The 23,910-nt window shown below is 55.5% G+C and overlaps 1 protein-coding gene across 1 annotated transcript in view; it reads left to right on the top strand.

Moving 5' to 3' along the window:
• Positions 1-5,875: 5,875 nt before the first annotated feature.
• Positions 5,876-23,910, top strand: part of LOC311134410 (isocitrate dehydrogenase [NAD] subunit alpha, mitochondrial-like) — a gene marked incomplete at its 3' end in the record, with an annotated part of 32,965 nt that continues 14,930 nt past the window's right edge. The window contains exons 1-5 of the mRNA XM_084168086.1: positions 5,876-6,192; positions 6,634-6,702; positions 7,679-7,741; positions 7,917-8,000; positions 8,150-8,264. Of these exons, the coding sequence (XP_084024212.1) occupies positions 6,169-6,192; positions 6,634-6,702; positions 7,679-7,741; positions 7,917-8,000; positions 8,150-8,264 (355 nt within the window). The 5' untranslated portion in view covers positions 5,876-6,168. The remainder of the gene's footprint in view (positions 6,193-6,633; positions 6,703-7,678; positions 7,742-7,916; positions 8,001-8,149; positions 8,265-23,910) is intronic.

The following is a 23,910-nucleotide window of genomic DNA, read 5'->3' as shown; positions in this document are numbered from 1 at the left end:
AGTACGCTGTTTAAATACTGTTTAAAATGGGCACTAAAGCAGTACGCTGTTTAAATGCTGTTTAAAATGGGCACTAAAGCAGTACGCTGTTTAAATGCTGTTTAAAATGGGCACTAAAGCAGTACGCTGTTTAAATGCTGTTTAAAATGGGCACTAAAGCAGTACGCTGTTTAAATGCTGTTTAAAATGGGCACTAAAGCAGTACGCTGTTTAAATGCTGTTTAAAATGGGCACTAAAGCAGTACGCTGTTTAAATGCTGTTTAAAATGGGCACTAAAGCAGTACGCTGTTTAAATGCTGTTTAAAATGGGCACTAAAGCTGTACGCTATTTAAATGCTGTTTACAACAGGCAACATTGATTGTGAAGTGTGTTTGTGATATGTGTTACTTACATGAAGCAATGTCATGGCTTCATGTATAGTTGTGTTTGTATTAAAGATGTTGTTTTATATCTGAATGCTTGACCCAGCACCCATGCCAGAACCTTCACATACTCAGAGTTACTCTTGTCTTGTGTAGCATACATCGAGCCTTCTAAACCCTTAGTCTTGTCTTGTGTAGCATACATCGAGCCTTCTAAACCCTTAGTCTTGTCTTGTGTAGGCAACATTGAGCCTTCTAAACCCTTAGTCTTGTCTTGTGTAGGCAACATCGAGCCTTCTAAACCCTTAGTCTTGTCTTGTGTAGGCAACATCGAGCCTTCTAAACCCTTGAGTCTTGTCTTGTGTAGGCAACATCGAGCCTTCTAAACCCTTGAGTCTACCTACTGAGTCCTGTGGAGCCTACAGAGGGTACAGGCTAGCCTGGAGGCTACATACCACTACCCCTGAGTCCTGTGGAGCCTACAGAGGGTACAGGCTAGCCTGGAGGCTACAGACCACTACCCCTGAGTCCTGTGGAGCCTACAGAGGGTACAGGCTAGCCTGGAGGCTACATACCACTACCCCTGAGTCCTGTGGAGCCTACAGAGGGTACAGGCTAGCCTGGAGGCTACAGACCACTACCCCTGAGTCCTGTGGAGCCTACAGAGGGTACAGGCTAGCCTGGAGGCTACATACCACTACCCCTGAGTCCTGTGGAGCCTACAGAGGGTACAGGCTAGCCTGGAGGCTACAGACCACTACCCCTGAGTCCTGTGGAGCCTACAGAGGGTACAGGCTAGCCTGGAGGCTACAGACCACTACCCCTGAGTCCTGTGGAGCCTACAGAGGGTACAGGCTAGCCTGGAGGCTACAGACCACTACCCTGAGTCCTGTGGAGCCTACAGAGGGTACAGGCTAGCCTGGAGGCTACATACCACTACCCCTGAGTCCTGTGTAGCCTACAGAGGGTACAGGCTAGCCTGGAGGCTACAGACCACTACCCCTGAGTCCTGTGGAGCCTAACTACCCCTGAGTCCTGTGGAGCCTACAGAGGGTACAGGCTAGCCTGGAGGCTACATACCACTACCCCTGAGTCCTGTGTAGCCTACAGAGGGTACAGGCTAGCCTGGAGGCTACATACCACTACCCCTGAGTCCTGTGGAGCCTACAGAGGGTACAGGCTAGCCTGGAGGCTACATACCACTACCCCTGAGTCCTGTGGAGCCTACAGAGGGTACAGGCTAGCCTGGAGGCTACAGACCACTACCCTGAGTCCTGTGGAGCCTACAGAGGGTACAGGCTAGCCTGGAGGCTACATGCCACTACCCCTGAGTCCTGTGGAGCCTACAGAGGGTACAGGCTAGCCTGGAGGCTACAGACCACTACCCCTGAGTCCTGTGAAGAGACTTCTTACCAACCTGAGTCCTGTGTAGCCTACAGGCTCCAGATCCAACCAACTCTGTGGGTTCAGACCAATTGTCTTACGTCAGATAGCGTGACGATTCCGCCTATCATCTGTTGAGGGACGAGCGTTGCGTAGGAGTGACGCCACCTGACGTGGGTTCAGACGTGGATCCATACTGACAGCACTCAGGTGCCACTAGGTGTTTACTGTGCTCTCTATGCCCAGTGCGGTGCGGTGGTGATGCTGAGCTCTCTATGCCCAGTGCGGTGCGTTGGTGATGCTGAGTCATGCTGCTATTACAATACAACTTAGTCACTTATTACTAGAGCATTTGGACATATTGTAAACCTAGCGACATTATCAAAGCTTTTCCATATTGCACTGCGTCTTGATCATTGATGGGGAAGGGTTTGTCCCATGTTTTATTATGCTGACACTGGGAGTGCTGCTTATGTAATGAATTAAAGTGTGCGCTACTTGGTTTCATTGAGTTGTTTCTACTTGTTTTGATACCATTAATAAGGTCAACAATGGCAGTACATGAAAAATAAACTATATCTGTTATTAAAATGACTAATAAACAAATATAACTGCTGGTTTTGTTCCAGACCTTTTATTGATGCTGTTGTTGGGGATTGACTCACAGGTCAGCTTGTCACACACACACAGCTAGATGCTACAGCATGCTGATTAACTAGCTCAGGAGAAGATGGCTGCCGTTTTACAGCCCTCTAACCAATTGTACTATTATGTGTGTTTTTCCGCGTTATTTGTAATTTATTTTGTACATAATGTTTCTGCCATCGTCTCTTATAACTAAAAAGAGCTTCTGGATATCAGGACAGCGATTACTCACCTCGTATTGGACGAAGATTTTTTCTTCAACGAGGCGGCCGCGAAGGATATCCTACAGACACCCGACAAGGCCCAAATCCCTGTCATTCGCATGAGAAAGAGACAGAGATATCGTGGACGTAGGTCGGGGTGCCTTGTAAGGATCCAACGGCGAGCGAGTAAACTGCCTCTTCCATCAATCCTATTAGCCAATCTTCAATCATTGGAGAACAAATTAGATTACCTAAGATCAAGCTTATCCTACCAACGGGACATTAAAAACTGTAATATCTTATGTTTCACCGAGTCGTGGCTGAACGACGACATGGACAACATACAGCTAGCGGGCTATACGCTACATCGGCAGGATAGAACGGCTGACTCCGGTAAGACAAGGGGTGGCGGTCTGTGTATATTTGTAAACAACAGCTGGTGCACAAAATCAAATACTAAGGAAGTCTCAAGGTTTTGCTCGCCTGAGGTAGAGTATCTTATGATAAGCTGTAGACAACACTATTTACCAAGAGAGTTTTCATCTATATTTTTCATAGCTGTCTATTTACCACCACAAACCAATGCTGGCATTAAGATTGCACTGAATGAGCTGTATAAGGCCATAAGTCAACAGGAAAACGCTCATCCAGAGGCAGCGCTCCTGTACCGGCACTTGTCATCTCCCTTCTGGATTACTGCAACTCGCTGTTGGCTGGGCTCCCTGCCTGTGCCATTAAACCCCTACAACTCATCCAGAACGCTGCAGCCCGTCTGGTGTTCAACCTTCCCAAGTTCTCTCATGTCACCCCGCTCCTCCGCACACTCCACTGGCTTCCAGTTGAAGCTCGCATCTGCTACAACACCATGGTGCTTGCCTACGGAGCTGTGAGGGGAACGGCACCTCCTTACCTTCAGGCTCTGATCAGTCCCTACACCCAAACGAGGGCACTACGTTCATCCACCTCTGGCCTGCTAGCTCCCCTACCTCTGCGGAAGCATAGTTCCCGCTCAGCCCAGTCAAAACTGTTCGCTGCTCTGGCACCCCAATGGTGGAACAAGCTCCCTCACGACGCCAGGACAGCGGAGTCACTCACTACCTTCCGGAGACATTTGAAACCCTACCTCTTTAAGGAACACCTGGGATAGGATAAGTAATCCTTCTACCCCCCCCCCCCTCCCCCCTTACCCCACCCCCAAAACATTTTTATATATATATTAGTTTTTATTGTAAAGTGGTTATCCCACTGGCTATAAGGTGAATGCACCAATTTGTAAGTCGCTCTGGATAAGAGCGTCTGCTAAATGTAAATGTAAATGTAGTGGCCGGGGACTTTAATGCAGGGAAACTTAAATCCGTTCTACCTAATTTCTACCAGCATGTTAAATGTGCAACCAGAGGAAAAAAAACTCTAGACCACCTTTACTCCACACACAGAGACGCATACAAAGCTCTCCCTCGTCCTCCATTTGGCAAATCTGACCATAACTCTATCCTCCTGATTCCTGCTTATAAGTAAAAACTAAAGCAGGAAGCACCAGTGACTCGGTGAATAAGGAAGTGGTCAAATCATGCAGATGCTAAGCTACAGGACTGTTTTGCTAGCACAGACTGGAATATGTTCCGGGATTCTTCTGATAGCATTGAGGAGTACACCACATCAAACACTGGCTTCATCAATAAGTGCATCGATGATGTCGTCCCCACAGTGACCGTACGTACATACCCCAACAAGAAGCCATGGATTACAGGAAACATCTGCACTAAGCTAAAGGGTAGAGCTGCCGCTTTCAAGGAGCGGGACTCTAACCCGGATGCTTATAAGAAATCCCGCTATGCCCTCCGACGAACCATCAAACAGGCAACGAGTCAATACAGGACTAAGATTGAATCGTACTACACCGGCTCTGACGCTTGTCGGATGTGGCAGGGCTTAAAAACTATTACAGACTACAAAGGGAAGCACAGCCGCGAGCTGCCCAGTGACACAAGACTTCCAGACGAGCTAAACCACTTCTATGCTCGCTTCGAGGCAAGCAACACTGAAGCATGCATGAGAGCACCAGCTGTTCCGGATGACTATGTGATCACGCTCTCCGTAGCCGATGTGAGTTAGACTTTTAAGCAGGTCAACATTCACAAGGCCGCAGGGCCAGACGGATTACCAGGACGTGTATTCCGAGCATGTGCTGACCAACTGGCAAGTGTCTTCACTGACATTTTCAACATGTCCCTGACTGAGTCTGTAATACCAACATGTTTCAAGCAGACCACCATAGTCCCCGTGCCCAAGGACTCTAAGATAACCTGCCTAAATGACTACTGACCCGTAGCACTGATGTCTGTAGCCATGAAGTGCTTTGAAAGGCTGGTCATGGCTCACATCAACACCATTATCCCAGAAACCCTAGACCCACTCCAATTTGCATACCGCCCCAACAGATCCACAGATGATGCAATCTCTATTGCACTGACCGCAAGGCACTACAGAGGGTAGTGCGTACGGCCCAGTACATCACTGGGGCCAAGCTTCCTGCCATCCAGAACCTCTATACCAGGCGGTGTCAGAGGAAGGCCCTCAAAATTCTCAAAGACTCCAGCCACCCTAGTCATAGACTGTTCTCTCTGCTACCGCACGGCAAGCGGTACCGGAGTGCCAAGTCTAGGTCCAAAATACTTCTCAACATCTTCTACCCCCAAGCCATAAGACTCCTGAACAGCTAATCATGGCTACCCGGACTATTTGCACTGCCCCCCCACCCCATCTTTTTATGCTGCTGCTACTCTGTTAATTATTTATGAATAGTCACTTTAACTCTACCCACATGTACATATTACTTCAACTACCTCAACTAACCGGTTCCCCCGCACATTGACTCTGCACCGGTACCCCCCTGTATATATAGCCTCCCTACTGTTATTTTATTTTACTTCTGCTCTTTTTTTCTCAACACTTTTTTGTTGTTTTATTCTACTTTTTTATTTAAAATAAATGCACTGTTGGTTAAGGGCTGTAAGTAAGCATTTCACTGTAATGTCTGCACCTGTTCTATTCGGCACATGTGACCAATACATTTTGATTTGATTTGAGTTGTCCCTCTTGTGGTGAATACTGGTGTTTCTCAATTTTCATACCCTTGTTATTTTTATAAGAATAAAATGACAATTATCTCAATATTCAATGGCATGTACAGTGTATAATTGAGGCCTATGTGTGTAGAAAATGCATTGACGGCAGTTAAATAGGCCTTACCTAGTGATGCCCTTACATGTCCCATGTTGCCAGATTGAAGAACATTATTGAGTTGGGATCCAGCTGGACACTGAACTTGAAAGACATTGGTTGGAGTGAGATGGGATACATTAGATACAATATAATAATACAATAGTCCATCATTATTGGCTACATTAAATAAGTGGAATACATATTGCATTGCATTACAATGTGTCCACTTACTGTAAACCAATATGTAGCCTCCTGTTTGAAAAACAGTATTCTGTAACAGTTGAAGGTGATGCTCTGCTTGCCAGTGTAGGCAGGCAGCACCACTATAGTGCGTAATAGACAGAAAGGATGGCTGGAGCATGGAGGTCAACGGTAAGCTCCAAGTTGTTGGTATTTTGAGAAGCAGGGATTTGTACCAACTATACAATCTAGCCAGCTATATCATTTATAACATATTGTAATGTCGAGTGGCTGAGAGAAAGTCAGACAAGACAGGGGCACGTCGTTAATGCCCTTCACCACTGCCTCCGACAGCTAGCCACCAACTGGCTAAACTGCTTTTTGATAGCATGTTAGAGAACTAGCTGGCTAGCTAATACGTCAACGGTATAACAATACTAACGAGTAACTTGTCTAACTTTTAGCTAACTAAACGTCACACAGAAAAGTGCATTTGTGTGATGTAGTTTGCTAGCTAGGTAGTTAGCTTGCTAACCATCCAATAGAAGTAAAGTAGAGACTTGCTAGCTAGTGAGATTAAATGTCAGTTTGCACTATCTAGCTAACGTTACTTACATTTACAACCCATTACAGATACTAAACCTACTGGAAAAAATGGGTTTACGGATCACTGACAAGAATAACATTACCAAGCCTCATGAAGTAAGCTTTACATTGATACCTAGCTAATGTTAGCTAGCTTGCCCTAGCAAAGTTAGCTAACTTGCTAACACTTGCTTGCCAGTTCCCAAAAAGCGAATCTGCAATGGACATTTTCTTTATAAATAAATGCTACTAAATGTGATATTTTGCGAGGACTGCTTCTGTTGATAGCTAGCTAGCTAAGTATTGATGGGTAGGCTTGGCTTGCTCCAATTTGCAGTACAAATCTGGCCACAAGGTCACCTCAGTATGGGGAGCAGCAGTATGGCTTGGTATATCCCCTGTAGCTCAGTGGGTAGAGCATGGCGCTTGCAACGCCAGGGTTGTGGGTTCGTTTCCCACGGGGGGGCAGTATGAAAATGAATGCACTCACAAACTGTAAGTCGCTCTGGATAAGAAATGTAAATGTTTTCTGAGACCCCCTCAGGCCCAATGCTCAGGCCCCTGGCTTTTAAATGTCAAGGTAGCACAGCCGTTCACTTATTAATCTGATTGGGGAGTTATTGTAGTTATTGTCATCCTTGATTAACCGGCCAACTGCTATTGTATAGGCCAACTTCTAAACAAGTTGATTTTGAAATGACCTGGATGTAGCTAGCTAGCCTATTTAGGGAAACGAATGCCCTGCTTCTTGGTGCAAAGTGACGTGGCCCCTCTATTGCAAAATGTCCTTCACAGATCTGCTGTCCCTCTCCCACCCAACCAACTGTCTCCATAGATCCTCTCTCTAACCCTAACCCTAACCTCCTTCCATCTCTGCACGTCCCCTAACATGATCCATGTTCCCAAGTCATTTACACCACAGCCTTCTGTTTGCAAGATAACATCAGATATACTGTATTAGTCCATGCCAGATGGTTTTTATCATGTTTATCTTCAATACAGAGGCTAACTGATTTAACCCACCAAGCATCTTTGTATTTGAACTGTGTATCTAAGATGTAACTGTGATTGTTATCCCTTTCCCCTTCTGTAGGTGTCACGGGTCATGGGTGCCATGAAGACCCAGACCCCTCAACCCAAAACCTTCTCCAGGGGTGTGAGTGTCTTTTACAGGACAGCGTTTTGTCCCAGGATGGTTTGTCTTGTCTAGGTGTTACAGAGAGGCAACAACCGTCTATTTGAACAATGTTGTAGGCCTGTGTATACAGATAACCTAAGCCAATTTGTACGTCCTTGGAAGTAGCATAATGGGTTTCCGTTTCTTCTCACAGATCCAGACCGTGACTTTAATCCCGGGGGATGGGATCGGTCCTGAGATCTCCGCTGCTGTTATGAAGATATTTGAAGCAGCTAAAGTAAGAAGCAATGTTTGACTATTTCTGTCTTAATACTGACCATGACATGCTGTAGTAAGTGTCTGGGCCTTGCTCTCAGTTCTCTCTCTCTCTCTCTCTCTCTCTCTCTCTCTCTCTCGCTCTCTCTCTCTCTCTCTCCCCCCCCCCAGGCTCCTATCCAGTGGGAGGAGAAGAACGTTACAGCCATCAAGGGACCGGGGGGGAAGTGGATGATTCCTCCTGAAGCTAAAGAATCCATGGACCAGAACAAGATCGGCCTGAAAGGTACCAACTGACCTCCTGTTCCCAATATAGACCAGGGCCAACACTGTCGTGTTGCACAGTATACCCAAACTACTGCTATACCTACTCAACTACTAACATTAAGTAGCCCTATTTTGAGATGTGAGATATCACAATCTGTTTCAATAATGACATGAATGGAGGAGGTCTTTATTCCAGTGAGAAGGCGAACACCGCCATGTATTGTTTTGCTCAACCTAGATCGAGGCACAGACACGGTCTCAATGGGGAAAGCTGAGCTGACTACACTGACTGTGCTAGGGGCAGACTCCACTAAGCTGGCCGGCTGGCTAACAGCCTGCTGCCTGGCCTGCACCCTGTCTCATTGGGCTGGCTAACAGCCTGCTGCCTGGCCTGCACCCTGTCTCATTGGGCTGGTTAACAGCCTGCTGCCTGGCCTGCACCCTGTCTCATTGGGCTGGCTAACAGCCTGCTGCCTGGCCTGCACCCTGTCTCATTGGGGAGGCTAACAGCCTGCTGCCTGGCCTGCACCCTGTCTCATTGGGGAGGCTAACAGCCTGCTGCCTGGCCTGCACCCTGTCTCATTGGGCTGGCTAACAGCCTGCTGCCTGGCCTGCACCCTGTCTCATTGGGCTGGCTAACAGCCTGCTGCCTGGCCTGCACCCTGTCTCATTGGGCTGGCTAACAGCCTGCTGCCTGGCCTGCACCCTGTCTCATTGGGGAGGCTAACAGCCTGCTGCCTGGCCTGCACCCTGTCTCATTGGGCTGGCTAACAGCCTGCTGCCTGGCCTGCACCCTGTCTCATTGGGCTGGCTAACAGCCTGCTGCCTGGCCTGCACCCTGTCTCATTGGGGAGGCTAACAGCCTGCTGCCTGGCCTGCACCCTGTCTCATTGGGGAGGCTAACAGCCTGCTGCCTGGCCTGCACCCTGTCTCATTGGGGAGGCTAACAGCCTGCTGCCTGGCCTGCACCCTGTCTCATTGGGGAGGCTAACAGCCTGCTGCCTGGCCTGCACCCTGTCTCATTGGGCTGGCTAACAGCCTGCTGCCTGGCCTGCACCCTGTCTCATTGGGCTGGCTAACAGCCTGCTGCCTGGCCTGCACCCTGTCTCATTGGGGAGGCTAACAGCCTGCTGCCTGGCCTGCACCCTGTCTCATTGGGGAGGCTAACAGCCTGCTGCCTGGCCTGCATCCTGTCTCATTGGGGAGGCTAACAGCCTGCTGCCTGGCCTGCACCCTGTCTCATTGGGGAGGCTAACAGCCTGCTGCCTGGCCTGCACCCTGTCTCATTGGGCTGGCTAACAGCCTGCTGCCTGGCCTGCACCCTGTCTCATTGGGGAGGCTAACAGCCTGCTGCCTGGCCTGCACCCTGTCTCATTGGGAAGGCTAACAGCCTGCTGCCTGGCCTGCACCCTGTCTCATTGGGGAGGCTAACAGCCTGCTGCCTGGCCTGCACCCTGTCTCATTGGGGAGGCTAACAGCCTGCTGCCTGGCCTGCACCCTGTCTCATTGGGGAGGCTAACAGCCTGCTGCCTGGCCTGCACCCTGTCTCATTGGGCTGGCTAACAGCCTGCTGCCTGGCCTGCACCCTGTCTCATTGGGGAGGCTAACAGCCTGCTGCCTGGCCTGCACCCTGTCTCATTGGGGAGGCTAACAGCCTGCTGCCTGGCCTGCACCCTGTCTCATTGGGGAGGCTAACAGCCTGCTGCCTGGCCTGCACCCTGTCTCATTGGGGAGGCTAACAGCCTGCTGCCTGGCCTGCACCCTGTCTCATTGGGCTGGCTAACAGCCTGCTGCCTGGCCTGCACCCTGTCTCATTGGGCTGGCTAACAGCCTGCTGCCTGGCCTGCACCCTGTCTCATTGGGCTGGCTAACAGCCTGCTGCCTGGCCTGCACCCTGTCTCATTGGGGAGGCTAACAGCCTGCTGCCTGGCCTGCACCCTGTCTCATTGGGCTGGCTAACAGCCTGCTGCCTGGCCTGCACCCTGTCTCATTGGGGAGGCTAACAGCCTGCTGCCTGGCCTGCACCCTGTCTCATTGGGCTGGCTAACAGCCTGCTGCCTGGCCTGCACCCTGTCTCATTGGGCTGGCTAACAGCCTGCTGCTGGCCTGCACCCTGTCTCATTGGGCTGGCTAACAGCCTGCTGCCTGGCCTGCACCCTGTCTCATTGGGCTGGCTAACAGCCTGCTGCCTGGCCTGCACCCTGTCTCATTGGGGAGGCTAACAGCCTGCTGCCTGGCCTGCACCCTGTCTCATTGGGGAGGCTAACAGCCTGCTGCCTGGCCTGCACCCTGTCTCATTGGGGAGGCTAACAGCCTGCTGCCTGGCCTGCACCCTGTCTCATTGGGGAGGCTAACAGCCTGCTGCCTGGCCTGCACCCTGTCTCATTGGGCTGGCTAACAGCCTGCTGCCTGGCCTGCACCCTGTCTCATTGGGGAGGCTAACAGCCTGCTGCCTGGCCTGCACCCTGTCTCATTGGGAAGGCTAACAGCCTGCTGCCTGGCCTGCACCCTGTCTCATTGGGGAGGCTAACAGCCTGCTGCCTGGCCTGCACCCTGTCTCATTGGGGAGGCTAACAGCCTGCTGCCTGGCCTGCACCCTGTCTCATTGGGGAGGCTAACAGCCTGCTGCCTGGCCTGCACCCTGTCTCATTGGGCTGGCTAACAGCCTGCTGCCTGGCCTGCACCCTGTCTCATTGGGGAGGCTAACAGCCTGCTGCCTGGCCTGCACCCTGTCTCATTGGGGAGGCTAACAGCCTGCTGCCTGGCCTGCACCCTGTCTCATTGGGGAGGCTAACAGCCTGCTGCCTGGCCTGCACCCTGTCTCATTGGGGAGGCTAACAGCCTGCTGCCTGGCCTGCACCCTGTCTCATTGGGCTGGCTAACAGCCTGCTGCCTGGCCTGCACCCTGTCTCATTGGGGAGGCTAACAGCCTGCTGCCTGGCCTGCACCCTGTCTCATTGGGGAGGCTAACAGCCTGCTGCCTGGCCTGCACCCTGTCTCATTGGGCTGGCTAACAGCCTGCTGCCTGGCCTGCACCCTGTCTCATTGGGGAGGCTAACAGCCTGCTGCCTGGCCTGCACCCTGTCTCATTGGGCTGGCTAACAGCCTGCTGCCTGGCCTGCACCCTGTCTCATTGGGCTGGCTAACAGCCTGCTGCCTGGCCTGCACCCTGTCTCATTGGGCTGGCTAACAGCCTGCTGGCTGGCCTGCACCCTGTCTCATTGGGGAGGCTAACAGCCTGCTGCCTGGCCTGCACCCTGTCTCATTGGGGAGGCTAACAGCCTGCTGCCTGGCCTGCACCCTGTCTCATTGGGGAGGCTAACAGCCTGCTGCCTGGCCTGCACCCTGTCTCATTGGGCTGGCTAACAGCCTGCTGACTGGCCTGCACCCTGTCTCATTGGGGAGGCTAACAGCCTGCTGCCTGGCCTGCACCCTGTCTCATTGGGGAGGCTAACAGCCTGCTGCCTGGCCTGCACCCTGTCTCATTGGGGAGGCTAACAGCCTGCTGCCTGGCCTGCACCCTGTCTCATTGGGGAGGCTAACAGCCTGCTGCCTGGCCTGCACCCTATCTCATTGGGGAGGCTAACAGCCTGCTGCCTGGCCTGCACCCTGTCTCATTGGGGAGGCTAACAGCCTGCTGCCTGGCCTGCACCCTGTCTCATTGGGGAGGCTAACAGCCTGCTGCCTGGCCTGCACCCTGTCTCATTGGGCTGGCTAACAGCCTGCTGCCTGGCCTGCACCCTGTCTCATTGGGGAGGCTAACAGCCTGCTGCCTGGCCTGCACCCTGTCTCATTGGGGATGCTAACAGCCTGCTGCCTGGCCTGCACCCTGTCTCATTGGGGAGGCTAACAGCCTGCTGCCTGGCCTGCACCCTGTCTCATTGGGGAGGCTAACAGCCTGCTGCCTGGCCTGCACCCTGTCTCATTGGGCTGGCTAACAGCCTGCTGCCTGGCCTGCACCCTGTCTCATTGGGGAGGCTAACAGCCTGCTGCCTGGCCTGCACCCTGTCTCATTGGGGAGGCTAACAGCCTGCTGCCTGGCCTGCACCCTGTCTAATTGGGCTGGCTAACAGCCTGCTGCCTGGCCTGCACCCTGTCTCATTGGGCTGGCTAACAGCCTGCTGCCTGGCCTGCACCCTGTCTCATTGGGGAGGCTAACAGCCTGCTGCCTGGCCTGCACCCTGTCTCATTGGGGAGGCTAACAGCCTGCTGCCTGGCCTGCACCCTGTCTCATTGGGGAGGCTAACAGCCTGCTGCCTGGCCTGCACCCTGTCTCATTGGGGAGGCTAACAGCCTGCTGCCTGGCCTGCACCCTGTCTCATTGGGCTGGCTAACAGCCTGCTGCCTGGCCTGCACCCTGTCTCATTGGGGAGGCTAACAGCCTGCTGCCTGACCTGCACCCTGTCTCATTGGGGAGGCTAACAGCCTGCTGCCTGGCCTGCACCCTGTCTCATTGGGGAGGCTAACAGCCTGCTGCCTGGCCTGAACCCTGTCTCATTGGGGAGGCTAACAGCCTGCTGCCTGGCCTGCACCCTACCTCATTGGGGAGGCTAACAGCCTGCTGCCTGGCCTGCACCCTGTCTCATTGGGGAGGCTAACAGCCTGCTGCCTGGCCTGCACCCTGTCTCATTGGGGAGGCTAACAGCCTGCTGCCTGGCCTGCACCCTGTCTCATTGGGCTGGCTAACAGCCTGCTGCCTGGCCTGCACCCTGTCTCATTGGGGAGGCTAACAGCCTGCTGCCTGGCCTGCACCCTGTCTCATTGGGCTGGCTAACAGCCTGCTGCCTGGCCTGCACCCTGTCTCATTGGGCTGGCTAACAGCCTGCTGCCTGGCCTGCACCCTGTCTCATTGGGGAGGCTAACAGCCTGCTGCCTGGCCTGCACCCTGTCTCATTGGGGAGGCTAACAGCCTGCTGCCTGGCCTGCACCCTGTCTCATTGGGGAGGCTAACAGCCTGCTGCCTGGCCTGCACCCTGTCTCATTGGGGAGGCTAACAGCCTGCTGCCTGGCCTGCACCCTGTCTCATTGGGGAGGCTAACAGCCTGCTGCCTGGCCTGCACCCTGTCTCATTGGGCTGGCTAACAGCCTGCTGCCTGGCCTGCACCCTGTCTCATTGGGGAGGCTAACAGCCTGCTGCCTGGCCTGCACCCTGTCTCATTGGGGAGGCTAACAGCCTGCTGCCTGGCCTGCACCCTGTCTCATTGGGCTGGCTAACAGCCTGCTGCCTGGCCTGCACCCTGTCTCATTGGGGAGGCTAACAGCCTGCTGCCTGGCCTGCACCCTGTCTCATTGGGCTGGCTAACAGCCTGCTGCCTGGCCTGCACCCTGTCTCATTGGGCTGGCTAACAGCCTGCTGGCTGGCCTGCACCCTGTCTCATTGGGGAGGCTAACAGCCTGCTGCCTGGCCTGCACCCTGTCTCATTGGGGAGGCTAACAGCCTGCTGCCTGGCCTGCACCCTGTCTCATTGGGGAGGCTAACAGCCTGCTGCCTGGCCTGCACCCTGTCTCATTGGGCTGGCTAACAGTCTGCTGCCTGGCCTGCACCCTGTCTCATTGGGGAGGCTAACAGCCTGCTGCCTGGCCTGCACCCTGTCTCATTGGGGAGGCTAACAGCCTGCTGCCTGGCCTGCACCCTGTCTCATTGGGGAGGCTAACAGCCTGCTGCCTGGCCTGCACCCTGTCTCATTGGGCTGGCTAACAGCCTGCTGCCTGGCCTGCACCCTGTCTCATTGGGGAGGCTAACAGCCTGCTGCCTGGCCTGCACCCTGTCTCATTGGGGAGGCTAACAGCCTGCTGCCTGGCCTGCACCCTGTCTCATTGGGCTGGCTAACAGCCTGCTGCCTGGCCTGCACCCTGTCTCATTGGGGAGGCTAACAGCCTGCTGCCTGGCCTGCACCCTGTCTCATTGGGCTGGCTAACAGCCTGCTGCCTGGCCTGCACCCTGTCTCATTGGGCTGGCTAACAGCCTGCTGCCTGGCCTGCACCCTGTCTCATTGGGGAGGCTAACAGCCTGCTGCCTGGCCTGCACCCTGTCTCATTGGGCTGGCTAACAGCCTGCTGCCTGGCCTGCACCCTGTCTCATTGGGCTGGCTAACAGCCTGCTGCTGGCCTGCACCTGTCTCATTGGGCTGGCTAACAGCCTGCTGCTGGCCTGCACCCTGTCTCATTGGGGAGGCTAACAGCCTGCTGCCTGGCCTGCACCCTGTCTCATTGGGGAGGCTAACAGCCTGCTGCTTGGCCTGCACCCTGTCTCATTGGGGAGGCTAACAGCCTGCTGCCTGGCCTGCACCCTGTCTCATTGGGGAGGCTAACAGCCTGCTGCCTGGCCTGCACCCTGTCTCATTGGGGAGGCTAACAGCCTGCTGCCTGGCCTGCACCCTGTCTCATTGGGGAGGCTAACAGCCTGCTGCCTGGCCTGCACCCTGTCTCATTGGGGAGGCTAACAGCCTGCTGCCTGGCCTGCACCCTGTCTCATTGGGCTGGCTAACAGCCTGCTGCCTGGCCTGCACCCTGTCTCATTGGGGAGGCTAACAGCCTGCTGCCTGGCCTGCACCCTGTCTCATTGGGGAGGCTAACAGCCTGCTGCCTGGCCTGCACCCTGTCTCATTGGGCTGGCTAACAGCCTGCTGCCTGGCCTGCACCCTGTCTCATTGGGGAGGCTAACAGCCTGCTGCCTGGCCTGCACCCTGTCTCATTGGGGAGGCTAACAGCCTGCTGCCTGGCCTGCACCCTGTCTCATTGGGGAGGCTAACAGCCTGCTGCCTGGCCTGCACCCTGTCTCATTGGGCTGACTAACAGCCTGCTGCCTGGCCTTCACCCTGTCTCATTGGGCTGGCTAACAGCCTGCTGCCTGGCCTGCACCCTGTCTCATTGGGGAGGCTAACAGCCTGCTGCCTGGCCTGCACCCTGTCTCATTGGGCTGGCTAACAGCCTGCTGCCTGGCCTGCACCCTGTCTCATTGGGCTGGCTAACAGCCTGCTGGCTGGCCTGCACCCTGTCTCATTGGGGAGGCTAACAGCCTGCTGCCTGGCCTGCACCCTGTCTCATTGGGGAGGCTAACAGCCTGCTGCCTGGCCTGCACCCTGTCTCATTGGGGAGGCTAACAGCCTGCTGCCTGGCCTGCACCCTGTCTCATTGGGCTGGCTAACAGCCTGCTGACTGGCCTGCACCCTGTCTCATTGGGGAGGCTAACAGCCTGCTGCCTGGCCTGCACCCTGTCTCATTGGGGAGGCTAACAGCCTGCTGCCTGGCCTGCACCCTGTCTCATTGGGGAGGCTAACAGCCTGCTGCCTGGCCTGCACCCTGTCTCATTGGGGAGGCTAACAGCCTGCTGCCTGGCCTGCACCCTATCTCATTGGGGAGGCTAACAGCCTGCTGCCTGGCCTGCACCCTGTCTCATTGGGGAGGCTAACAGCCTGCTGCCTGGCCTGCACCCTGTCTCATTGGGGAGGCTAACAGCCTGCTGCCTGGCCTGCACCCTGTCTCATTGGGCTGGCTAACAGCCTGCTGCCTGGCCTGCACCCTGTCTCATTGGGGAGGCTAACAGCCTGCTGCCTGGCCTGCACCCTGTCTCATTGGGGATGCTAACAGCCTGCTGCCTGGCCTGCACCCTGTCTCATTGGGGAGGCTAACAGCCTGCTGCCTGGCCTGCACCCTGTCTCATTGGGGAGGCTAACAGCCTGCTGCCTGGCCTGCACCCTGTCTCATTGGGCTGGCTAACAGCCTGCTGCCTGGCCTGCACCCTGTCTCATTGGGGAGGCTAACAGCCTGCTGCCTGGCCTGCACCCTGTCTCATTGGGGAGGCTAACAGCCTGCTGCCTGGCCTGCACCCTGTCTAATTGGGCTGGCTAACAGCCTGCTGCCTGGCCTGCACCCTGTCTCATTGGGCTGGCTAACAGCCTGCTGCCTGGCCTGCACCCTGTCTCATTGGGGAGGCTAACAGCCTGCTGCCTGGCCTGCACCCTGTCTCATTGGGGAGGCTAACAGCCTGCTGCCTGGCCTGCACCCTGTCTCATTGGGGAGGCTAACAGCCTGCTGCCTGGCCTGCACCCTGTCTCATTGGGGAGGCTAACAGCCTGCTGCCTGGCCTGCACCCTGTCTCATTGGGCTGGCTAACAGCCTGCTGCCTGGCCTGCACCCTGTCTCATTGGGGAGGCTAACAGCCTGCTGCCTGACCTGCACCCTGTCTCATTGGGGAGGCTAACAGCCTGCTGCCTGGCCTGCACCCTGTCTCATTGGGGAGGCTAACAGCCTGCTGCCTGGCCTGAACCCTGTCTCATTGGGGAGGCTAACAGCCTGCTGCCTGGCCTGCACCCTACCTCATTGGGGAGGCTAACAGCCTGCTGCCTGGCCTGCACCCTGTCTCATTGGGGAGGCTAACAGCCTGCTGCCTGGCCTGCACCCTGTCTCATTGGGGAGGCTAACAGCCTGCTGCCTGGCCTGCACCCTGTCTCATTGGGCTGGCTAACAGCCTGCTGCCTGGCCTGCACCCTGTCTCATTGGGGAGGCTAACAGCCTGCTGCCTGGCCTGCACCCTGTCTCATTGGGCTGGCTAACAGCCTGCTGCCTGGCCTGCACCCTGTCTCATTGGGCTGGCTAACAGCCTGCTGCCTGGCCTGCACCCTGTCTCATTGGGGAGGCTAACAGCCTGCTGCCTGGCCTGCACCCTGTCTCATTGGGGAGGCTAACAGCCTGCTGCCTGGCCTGCACCCTGTCTCATTGGGGAGGCTAACAGCCTGCTGCCTGGCCTGCACCCTGTCTCATTGGGGAGGCTAACAGCCTGCTGCCTGGCCTGCACCCTGTCTCATTGGGGAGGCTAACAGCCTGCTGCCTGGCCTGCACCCTGTCTCATTGGGCTGGCTAACAGCCTGCTGCCTGGCCTGCACCCTGTCTCATTGGGGAGGCTAACAGCCTGCTGCCTGGCCTGCACCCTGTCTCATTGGGGAGGCTAACAGCCTGCTGCCTGGCCTGCACCCTGTCTCATTGGGCTGGCTAACAGCCTGCTGCCTGGCCTGCACCCTGTCTCATTGGGGAGGCTAACAGCCTGCTGCCTGGCCTGCACCCTGTCTCATTGGGCTGGCTAACAGCCTGCTGCCTGGCCTGCACCCTGTCTCATTGGGCTGGCTAACAGCCTGCTGGCTGGCCTGCACCCTGTCTCATTGGGGAGGCTAACAGCCTGCTGCCTGGCCTGCACCCTGTCTCATTGGGGAGGCTAACAGCCTGCTGCCTGGCCTGCACCCTGTCTCATTGGGGAGGCTAACAGCCTGCTGCCTGGCCTGCACCCTGTCTCATTGGGCTGGCTAACAGTCTGCTGCCTGGCCTGCACCCTGTCTCATTGGGGAGGCTAACAGCCTGCTGCCTGGCCTGCACCCTGTCTCATTGGGGAGGCTAACAGCCTGCTGCCTGGCCTGCACCCTGTCTCATTGGGGAGGCTAACAGCCTGCTGCCTGGCCTGCACCCTGTCTCATTGGGGAGGCTAACAGCCTGCTGCCTGGCCTGCACCCTGTCTCATTGGGCTGGCTAACAGCCTGCTGCCTGGCCTGCACCCTGTCTAATTGGGCTGGCTAACAGCCTGCTGCCTGGCCTGCACCCTGTCTCATTGGGGAGGCTAACAGCCTGCTGCCTGGCCTGCACCCTGTCTCATTGGGGAGGCTAACAGCCTGCTGCCTGGCCTGCACCCTGTCTCATTGGGGAGGCTAACAGCCTGCTGCCTGGCCTGCACCCTGTCTCATTGGGGAGGCTAACAGCCTGCTGCCTGGCCTGCACCCTGTCTCATTGGGGAGGCTAACAGCCTGCTGCCTGGCCTGCACCCTGTCTCATTGGGGAGGCTAACAGCCTGCTGCCTGGCCTGCACCCTGTCTCATTGGGCTGGCTAACAGCCTGCTGCCTGGCCTGCACCCTGTCTCATTGGGGAGGCTAACAGCCTGCTGCCTCGCCTGCACCCTGTCTCATTGGGGATGCTAACAGCCTGCTGCCTGGCCTGCACCCTGTCTCATTGGGGAGGCTAACAGCCTGCTGCCTGGCCTGCACCCTGTCTCATTGGGGAGGCTAACAGCCTGCTGCCTGGCCTGCACCCTGTCTCATTGGGCTGGCTAACAGCCTGCTGCCTGGCCTGCACCCTGTCTCATTGGGGAGGCTAACAGCCTGCTGCCTGGCCTGCACCCTGTCTCATTGGGGAGGCTAACAGCCTGCTGCCTGGCCTGCACCCTGTCTAATTGGGCTGGCTAACAGCCTGCTGCCTGGCCTGCACCCTGTCTCATTGGGCTGGCTAACAGCCTGCTGCCTGGCCTGCACCCTGTCTCATTGGGGAGGCTAACAGCCTGCTGCCTGGCCTGCACCCTGTCTCATTGGGGAGGCTAACAGCCTGCTGCCTGGCCTGCACCCTGTCTCATTGGGGAGGCTAACAGCCTGCTGCCTGGCCTGCACCCTGTCTCATTGGGCTGGCTAACAGCCTGCTGCCTGGCCTGCACCCTGTCTCATTGGGGAGGCTAACAGCCTGCTGCCTCGCCTGCACCCTGTCTCATTGGGGATGCTAACAGCCTGCTGCCTGGCCTGCACCCTGTCTCATTGGGGAGGCTAACAGCCTGCTGCCTGGCCTGCACCCTGTCTCATTGGGGAGGCTAACAGCCTGCTGCCTGGCCTGCACCCTGTCTCATTGGGCTGGCTAACAGCCTGCTGCCTGGCCTGCACCCTGTCTCATTGGGGAGGCTAACAGCCTGCTGCCTGGCCTGCACCCTGTCTCATTGGGGAGGCTAACAGCCTGCTGCCTGGCCTGCACCCTGTCTAATTGGGCTGGCTAACAGCCTGCTGCCTGGCCTGCACCCTGTCTCATTGGGCTGGCTAACAGCCTGCTGCCTGGCCTGCACCCTGTCTCATTGGGGAGGCTAACAGCCTGCTGCCTGGCCTGCACCCTGTCTCATTGGGGAGGCTAACAGCCTGCTGCCTGGCCTGCACCCTGTCTCATTGGGGAGGCTAACAGCCTGCTGCCTGGCCTGCACCCTGTCTCATTGGGGAGGCTAACAGCCTGCTGCCTGGCCTGCACCCTGTCTCATTGGGCTGGCTAACAGCCTGCTGCCTGGCCTGCACCCTGTCTCATTGGGGAGGCTAACAGCCTGCTGCCTGACCTGCACCCTGTCTCATTGGGGAGGCTAACAGCCTGCTGCCTGGCCTGCACCCTGTCTCATTGGGGAGGCTAACAGCCTGCTGCCTGGCCTGAACCCTGTCTCATTGGGGAGGCTAACAGCCTGCTGCCTGGCCTGCACCCTACCTCATTGGGGAGGCTAACAGCCTGCTGCCTGGCCTGCACCCTGTCTCATTGGGGAGGCTAACAGCCTGCTGCCTGGCCTGCACCCTGTCTCATTGGGGAGGCTAACAGCCTGCTGCCTGGCCTGCACCCTGTCTCATTGGGCTGGCTAACAGCCTGCTGCCTGGCCTGCACCCTGTCTCATTGGGGAGGCTAACAGCCTGCTGCCTGGCCTGCACCCTGTCTCATTGGGCTGGCTAACAGCCTGCTGCCTGGCCTGCACCCTGTCTCATTGGGCTGGCTAACAGCCTGCTGCCTGGCCTGCACCCTGTCTCATTGGGGAGGCTAACAGCCTGCTGCCTGGCCTGCACCCTGTCTCATTGGGGAGGCTAACAGCCTGCTGCCTGGCCTGCACCCTGTCTCATTGGGGAGGCTAACAGCCTGCTGCCTGGCCTGCACCCTGTCTCATTGGGGAGGCTAACAGCCTGCTGCCTGGCCTGCACCCTGTCTCATTGGGGAGGCTAACAGCCTGCTGCCTGGCCTGCACCCTGTCTCATTGGGCTGGCTAACAGCCTGCTGCCTGGCCTGCACCCTGTCTCATTGGGGAGGCTAACAGCCTGCTGCCTGGCCTGCACCCTGTCTCATTGGGGAGGCTAACAGCCTGCTGCCTGGCCTGCACCCTGTCTCATTGGGCTGGCTAACAGCCTGCTGCCTGGCCTGCACCCTGTCTCATTGGGGAGGCTAACAGCCTGCTGCCTGGCCTGCACCCTGTCTCATTGGGGAGGCTAACAGCCTGCTGCCTGGCCTGCACCCTGTCTCATTGGGCTGGCTAACAGCCTGCTGCCTGGCCTGCACCCTGTCTCATTGGGGAGGCTAACAGCCTGCTGCCTGGCCTGCACCCTGTCTCATTGGGGAGGCTAACAGCCTGCTGCCTGGCCTGCACCCTGTCTCATTGGGGAGGCTAACAGCCTGCTGCCTGGCCTGCACCCTGTCTCATTGGGGAGGCTAACAGCCTGCTGCCTGGCCTGCACCCTGTCTCATTGGGCTGGCTAACAGCCTGCTGCCTGGCCTGCACCCTGTCTCATTGGGGAGGCTAACAGCCTGCTGCCTGGCCTGCACCCTGTCTCATTGGGGAGGCTTACAGCCTGCTGCCTGGCCTGCACCCTGTCTCATTGGGGAGGCTAACAGCCTGCTGCCTGGCCTGCACCCTGTCTCATTGGGGAGGCTAACAGCCTGCTGCCTGGCCTGCACCCTGTCTCATTGGGCTGGCTAACAGCCTGCTGCCTGGCCTGCACCCTGTCTCATTGGGCTGGCTAACAGCCTGCTGCCTGGCCTGCACCCTGTCTCATTGGGGGCTGCCTGGCCTGCACCCTGTCTCATTGGGCTGGCTAACAGCCTGCTGCCTGGCCTGCACCCTGTCTCATTGGGGAGGCTAACAGCCTGCTGCCTGGCCTGCACCCTGTCTCATTGGGCTGGCTAACAGCCTGCTGCCTGGCCTGCACCCTGTCTCATTGGGCTGGCTAACAGCCTGCTGCCTGGCCTGCACCCTGTCTCATTGGGGAGGCTAACAGCCTGCTGCCTGGCCTGCACCCTGTCTCATTGGGCTGGCTAACAGCCTGCTGCCTGGCCTGCACCCTGTCTCATTGGGCTGGCTAACAGCCTGCTGCCTGGCCTGCACCCTGTCTCATTGGGCTGGCTAACAGCCTGCTGCCTGGCCTGCACCCTGTCTCATTGGGGAGGCTAACAGCCTGCTGCCTGGCCTGCACCCTGTCTCATTGGGGAGGCTAACAGCCTGCTGCCTGGCCTGCACCCTGTCTCATTGGGCTGGCTAACAGCCTGCTGCCTGGCCTGCACCCTGTCTCATTGGGGAGGCTAACAGCCTGCTGCCTGGCCTGCACCCTGTCTCATTGGGGAGGCTAACAGCCTGCTGCCTGGCCTGCACCCTGTCTCATTGGGGAGGCTAACAGCCTGCTGCCTGGCCTGCACCCTGTCTCATTGGGGAGGCTAACAGCCTGCTGCCTGGCCTGCACCCTGTCTCATTGGGCTGGCTAACAGCCTGCTGCCTGGCCTGCACCCTGTCTCATTGGGGAGGCTAACAGCCTGCTGCCTGGCCTGCACCCTGTCTCATTGGGGAGCTAGAGGAGTTAGAGCCCTGGTAGATACGATGAGAGCACCCCTCCAACTAGGATGTGTAACCCTAACCCTAACCCTAACCCCATACAGGCTAGAACACCTTTACAAGACGATACCGGTAGCTTCCATCTTTAATTTTAGGCTAACTTTCCTGCTAGCGTTCCTGCTTGCTAGCTGATAGCAGAATTCACTACCCTAGTACTTTGTTTGTGATATGCAAACCATAACGCAAAATATGCTGATTTCAAAGCTGATTGTCACCAAAAACTTTATTCATTCACTTCGTCTCCCTCGCCACCAAAAACGAATTCTCTAGATTCCATAATCACAAAGTCAGGTTCTTGTGAATGACATCATTAGTTTCTTAAAGAGAGCACCCCCTTTTTTTAAATTAAGAGATTGCTTCTTCAAATCAAATCTAATCTAATTTTATTTGACACATGCGCCGAATACAACAGGTGTAGACATTACAGTGAAATGATTACTGACAAGCCCTTAACCAACAATGCAGTTTTTAAGAAAATATAAAAAAGTGTTAAGTAAAAAATAGGAAATAATTAAAGAGCAGCAGTAAAATATAATAACAGTAGGGAGGCTATATACAGGGGGCACCGGTACAGAGTCAATATGTAATAACAGTAGGGAGGCTATATACAGGGGGTACCGGGACAGAGTCAATGTGTAATAACAGTAGAGAGGCTATATACAGGGGGTACCGGTACAGAGTCAATATGTAATAACAGTAGGGAGGCTATATACAGGGGGTACCGGTACAGAGTCAATGGGAAATAACAGTAGGGAGGCTATATACAGGGGGGTACCGGTACAGAGTCAATGTGAAATAACAGTAGGGAGGCTATATACAGGGGGTACCGGTACAGAGTCAATGGGAAATAACAGTAGGGAGGCTATATACAGGGGGTACCGGTACAGAGTCAATGGTTAATAACAGTAGGGAGGCTATATACAGGGGGTACCGGTACAGAGTCAATGTGTAATAACAGTAGGGAGGCTATATACAGGGGGTACCGGTACAGAGTCAATGGGAAATAACAGTAGGGAGGCTATATACAGGGGGTACCGGTACAGAGTCAATGGTTAATAACAGTAGGGAGGCTATATACAGGGGGTACCGGTACAGAGTCAATGTGTAATAACAGTAGGGAGGCTATATACAGGGGGTACCGGGACAGTGTCAATGTGTAATAACAGTAGCGAGGCTATATACAGGGGGTACCGGTACAGAGTCAATGTGTAATAACAGTAGGGGGGCTATATACAGGGGGTACCGGTACAGAGTCAATGTGAAATAACAGTAGGGAGGCTATATACAGGGGGTACCGGTACAGAGTCAATGTGTAATAACAGTAGAGGGGCTATATACAGGGGGTACCGGTACAGAGTCAATGGGAAATAACAGTAGGGAGGCTATATACAGGGGGTACCGGTACAGAGTCAATGGGAAATAACAGTAGGGAGGCTATATACAGGGGGTACCGGTACAGAGTCAATGGGAAATAACAGTAGGGAGGCTATATACAGGGGGTACCGGTACAGAGTCAATGTGAAATAACAGTAGGGAGGCTATATACAGGGGGTACCGGTACAGAGTCAATGGGAAATAACAGTAGGGAGGCTATATACAGGGGGTACCGGTACAGAGTCAATGGGAAATAACAGTAGGGAGGCTATATACAGGGGGTACCGGTACAGAGTCAATGGGAAATAACAGTAGGGAGGCTATATACAGGGGGTACCGGTACAGAGTCAATGGGAAATAACAGTAGGGAGGCTATATACAGGGGGTACCGGTACAGAGTCAATGTGTAATAACAGTAGGGAGGCTATATACAGCGGGTACCGGTACAGAGTCAATGGGAAATAACAGTAGGGAGGCTATATACAGGGGGTACCGGTACAGAGTCAATGTGAAATAACAGTAGGGAGGCTATATACAGGGGGTACCGGTACAGAGTCAATGTGAAATAACAGTAGGGAGGCTATATACAGGGGGTACCGGTACAGAGTCAATGTGTAATAACAGTAGGGAGGCTATATACAGCGGGTACCGGTACAGAGTCAATGGGAAATAACAGTAGGGAGGCTATATACAGGGGGTACCGGTACAGAGTCAATGTGAAATAACAGTAGGGAGGCTATATACAGGGGGTACCGGTACAGAGTCAATGTGTAATAACAGTAGGGAGGCTATATACAGGGGGTACCGGTACAGAGTCAATGTGAAATAACAGTAGGGAGGCTATATACAGGGGGTACCGGTACAGTCAAT

This window comes from Coregonus lavaretus (genome assembly GCF_964263955.1).
Source record: "Coregonus lavaretus genome assembly, chromosome: 9".
NCBI lineage: Eukaryota > Metazoa > Chordata > Actinopteri > Salmoniformes > Salmonidae > Coregonus > Coregonus lavaretus.
Note: the sequence above shows the minus strand (reverse complement) of the source record. Positions and strands in the feature narration are given on the sequence as shown.